Source organism: Tupaia chinensis, unplaced genomic scaffold (assembly GCF_000334495.1).
Source record: "Tupaia chinensis unplaced genomic scaffold, TupChi_1.0 Scaffold000228_1, whole genome shotgun sequence".
Classification (NCBI taxonomy): domain Eukaryota; kingdom Metazoa; phylum Chordata; class Mammalia; order Scandentia; family Tupaiidae; genus Tupaia; species Tupaia belangeri.
The window spans coordinates 2956290-2961059 of record NW_006159703.1 but is presented as its reverse complement, the minus strand read 5'-3'; the positions used below and the strand labels follow the sequence as shown (position 1 = coordinate 2961059).

Here is a 4770-nt window from a genome sequence, read left to right as displayed (position 1 = left end):
ATACACATATTTGTAGAAACGGGAATCATGATAAGCCAGAAACTGTTGCCCCACCAAATGCTGAATTCGAATCTGAAACAGAAATCCCCATGATTTCTTAGTCATGAAATGTTTTCCCCAACCTCGTGTTAGTCACCCTCCCTTCCCCAGCTTTTTTTTTTTTTTTCCCCCTTCTTGCTTTCCCTTTCTCTCCATTCAGCTCTGACTTTGGCAAGCAGTCAAGAAGTGAACAAGAGAGATGCAAGTTCTCCGGGTGTCTGACCCCTTACTGGCCGTTCAACCATGCAAGCTGTGAAACCCAGTCTAAAAAAAAAAAAAAAAATGTTGCCTTTCTTTTCCTCTCACCCTCTAACGAACTGCCTCTTTCTCTTCCCCACCAGCACAGAAGGAAAACAATCGAAAGCATTAGTATTCCCGTGAAAAGGGCTAGTCACACAGGGTGCCTGCAGGCCCTTTGTAACTGCTCTAGGACTGCCAGGGCTGAGAAGGGACAAGTCCAGTTGCTCCAGTTCAAACTAGTCAGCATGGTGAGGAGGTAGTACAGTGATTCACAGCAGGACGTGGGACTTGCAGGCTGGCCGTTCTCCCAGGACTCAGGGTCTCTTCTCCAGCAAGATGATACCTGGTGTGCAAGTCTCCTTGTAGAAATGCAAAGATGGCACTCTATGTTTCTTTTCTTGGGCTTTTCAGAACAGCAGGGAGCTCTTGCCTAACCTGAAGTGTGTCCTTGTTTTGGCTTTCAGGAATTGGGACACTCACCCAGGACACGCTATGGTGCTTCAGCCAAGTGAAAGGCACTATTGAGATTGGAACCACAGAAGGTAGGAGAAAGCGCCTCATCATACCTTTTTCTTGCTTCTTTGGGGGTTTGTGCTGGTTTCAGATTTGAAAAAAATTTATCTTTGCTTAGGTAAATGCAAGTGCTTGCACATCTCAGACGTGCATTCAGAGTTAGAAATGGATTTAATCATTTCTTTCTACCTTTTTTTTCTTTTCTGGTCACGTTTATTTTCAACAATGTGCAGCACCGAAATGAACTGTCAGTGATATGGTTCGCAGAGGCTAACGGAGGCAAGCTTTCCTTCAGGATGGCCTGTCAGCTCTGTAGAATTCTGAGCCCAACATGCCAAATCCGTCCGTGGTTAATCCCTTCCCTCCATTCTGTTCTGAGTATCACTGGTTTGACATGAAGCACACACAGGGAGACGAAAGATTTTAAGTCTGGTCATGTGACTTATAGAACCATCGTGTCCCAATATCAGCATATAATTGCATTTCTGGTTCTTGAGAGATTTTTTTAATCTTGGGGTTTTTTGTTTGTTTGTTTGTTTAATCTGGTACAATGCATTAGTTTTCCTCTTCCTGAAGAACTTGTTTTTAATCTTCTTTGCTTTCTTCTAAGACTGAGCTGGGAGACCTCCACGACTCTTCCTAAGGAAATCTGTATTTTAAAACAGCTGAATGATAGGCAATCAGAAAGAACTAGTATAGTACTTCTGGGTGTTTTAAATCAAGGGTTAGCTCTTCTAGTGTTGCAGAAAGGGGTACCCGAAACAAATTTTACTACCTTGGTGCTCAATTCTAGATGTGGTCCACACCACAGATCTAAAACTAATTTTAATCAGTGAAGAAGTTGATAGAAGTTAATTCTGAGTAAAGTAATATGAACAGAAATTAGTCTGAGTAATGAAGGAGGTGGTTTATTTGCAATCTTGCTGCAAGTCATTTTAAGAGACTCAAACTAATCAACCCTAAAACAAAGTGATCTGTGTTTAAAGAACAGAGGAAAATACACTGAAATAATAAATAAACCTATAAAATTATATTTTATATATGACATTTCCTATTTTTGAGATTCATTGTCAAGTGGAGCTTTAAAAAATCCTTCTAGGGACCAGCAGTTAGTGTAATGGCTGTGTCGCTGGACTCCCACATAGTCGACCACGGTTCGCGTCCTGAACCCGGTGGCTTAAAACTCACGCTGGGCGCGTGTGCATGCGTGCCCAAGATCCCGAGAGGAGAATGGAGGAGAAGAGATTGCGGCGTGGCCATCCCTCCTGGGGGGTGATTTCTCGCTTTCTCCCTCGCCGTCTCTCTCTGTCTGTCTAGTGAGCACACGCACCCTATAGTAAAAATCTCTAAAAAAAAAAAAAAAAGAAAAGAAAAAAAAATCCTTCTAGAACCTCTAATGAAGACAAAGCAGGCAGTTTTCTACACTGATCAAGGTGAATACAAATTATTTAATTTTGCCTTCCACTTGACTCGTTCCTATTGTTGGCTTTCTCCATTCTAATAGTTCTACCACTTTCTAACTTGTGACTTTGGCCAAGTTACTTAATGTCTCTTTAGTTCATTTTTCTCATTTACAAAAAGGGGAATAATATTTGTACCTGTTATGTTGGCCGTAAGGGCTAGGTGAACTTAAATATATTTAAATATATAAATAAATATATATTTAAATATGTATATGTACATGTGTATATATTTATGTATATATAAATGTATATATGTATATACATATATACATATATAAATGTATATATACACATATGTGTTTATATACATACATATGTATGTGTGTATATATATACACACACACATACATGCATGCATACATACATATCAAACCCATTTTGAGGCCATCTAATAAAAAATATTTTAAGAGTCTTCTATATGACAGAAGTGTGTTAGACATTAACGATTAAAAAAAGAAGAAGAAGAAAAAAAAACAACCTAGTTTCCAAGAGCTACTCAGAGGTTTGAGGGCCAGGGTGATACAGTATGTTTTAATATGCCCTCTCCTCACCAGATGATTCTGATGTAGTAGACTGGCATTTGGGGACTACGAGGCTAGGCTAGAGGACTTATTCAAGGTTATCGATTATTCTCAAGCTCTGGTGATGCTAGGTTTCGACCTTGAAGACTCCAAAGTCCCTACATTTTTGATATTGTTTGGAAAACAGTGATTTGGACTTAGTATCAATAGTTTGGAATGAAGCTCAGGAATCGACATTTTTCACACGTCCTTTGATGATGATCTTGAATGCATGTGAACTGAGGACAAATGCGAGTGTTTACTGTGCACAGTAGGTAAGTAGCCTACTTGAACAGACCATGAATGAGTCATAGAGTCAGACCAGAATGATAACCAGTCCCTGGTTTTGTTTGGAAAATGTGCTTCTGGATGGTGAACATAAGCAGAAAAGTTTTTGAAGAGGAGAATTAGGTAGGACACTAGCCCACAACTACTGACATCTAGGTTCCCTGGACATTTTTCAGATGCTGCTGAACTTGCACTAATACAGCCTAAATGGCAGCTGAATATTTGTTCAGTGAATTAATGAATGACTTTCACTTGTTACTTGTTAAAAATCAAATTTTGTTTTTGTATTAAGTTGGTCTAATCTATCCAAGTTGGTTTTCTACACTGATCAAAGTGAATAAAAATTATTTGATTTTGCCTTCCACTTAACTTGTTTCTATTATTGGCTTTCTCCATTATAATAGTTCTACCACTTTCTAACTAGTGACTTTGGCAGAGTTAATTAATGGCTCTGTAGTTCAGTTTTATCATTTACATAATGGAGATAATATTTGTACCTGTTATGATGGCTGTAAGGGCTAGGTGAATTTAAAGATATGTAATATACATATCAAACCATTATATATATGAGGGGATCTTAAAATATTATTGGAAAATGCATATTATGGAAAAGCTACACATGCATTTCAAGACTTTTCTGCCTCAAGATCAACTATTTGAAACCTTTTCATATATGTAAATATGTGTGTATAGGTATTCATAGTCAGTGTCACTTAACAACGAGGGCACATTCTGAGAAATGCATCGTTAGGTGACTTTGTTGTGTGAATATCATAGAGTGTACTTTCACAAATCAGATGGTATAACCTACCACAACCTGAGTTATATGGTATAGACTATTGCTCCTAGGCCACAAACCTACATGGTATTTGATTATATTGAATACCGTAGGCCATTATAACTCAATGTTAAATATTTGTGTGTCTAAATATAGAAAAAGGGCAGTAAAAATATGGCCTAAAAAATTTAACAATGGTACCTGTAGAGACCACTTACTATAATGGAGCTTATAGTCAGAAATTGCTCTGGGTGTCAGTGAGTGAGTAGTGAAAGAATATGAAGGCCTATGGCATTACCATATCCTACTGTATATTGTATAAATATTATACACTTAGACAATGCTTAATTTATAGAAGGTTTTTCTCCAATAATAAATGAACTTTAGTTCACTGTAAACTTTAAGCATTTTTAAGATTTTGGACTTTCTTACAGTGACACTTGGCTGAAAACAAAGTACAGTGTAGAGTTGTACAAAAATTCTTTCTTCATATCTGTATCTTATAAAGTTTTTTTCTTATTTTAAATTTTCTTATCTTCATTTTTACTTTTTAAACTTTTTGTTAAACTAAGGAGTAAATGCATATATTAGCTCAAGTATACTCAGGATCAGGATCATCAGCATCACTGTCTTCCACCTCTACAGTTTGTCCCACTGGAAAGGCCATGATGAACAAAACAACACAAGATCAAATCAAGCACAAGAGAAAATGATGCAATCAGCAGACTCTAAACATGAGAAGTATCAGGCTCTTGCCAGAATAACAGAGCAAAGTTTGATTTAGTCACCAACAAATAGCCCCTGTCAAATACTATGTAAGAGACTGGTTAATTTATACCAAAACAAGTGTGTGTGTGTGTGTGTGTGTGTGTGTGTGTGTGTGTATATA

General features: G+C 37.5%; 1 protein-coding gene across 2 annotated transcripts in view; it reads left to right on the top strand.

The window, feature by feature from the left end:
- The first annotated feature begins 479 nt into the window (after positions 1–479).
- PPP2R2B (protein phosphatase 2 regulatory subunit Bbeta) overlaps positions 480–4770 on the top strand; it is a 527631-nt gene continuing 523340 nt past the window's right edge. The window contains exons 1-2 of one of the 2 annotated variants that reach the window (XM_006148042.3): positions 480–625; positions 744–821. In XM_006148042.3, coding sequence (XP_006148104.1) covers positions 616–625; positions 744–821 — 88 coding nt within the window. In that variant the 5' untranslated portion in view covers positions 480–615. Of the gene's footprint in view, positions 626–743; positions 822–4770 lie in introns of those variants that run through there. The other variant, XM_006148048.1, reaches the window with a different exon arrangement.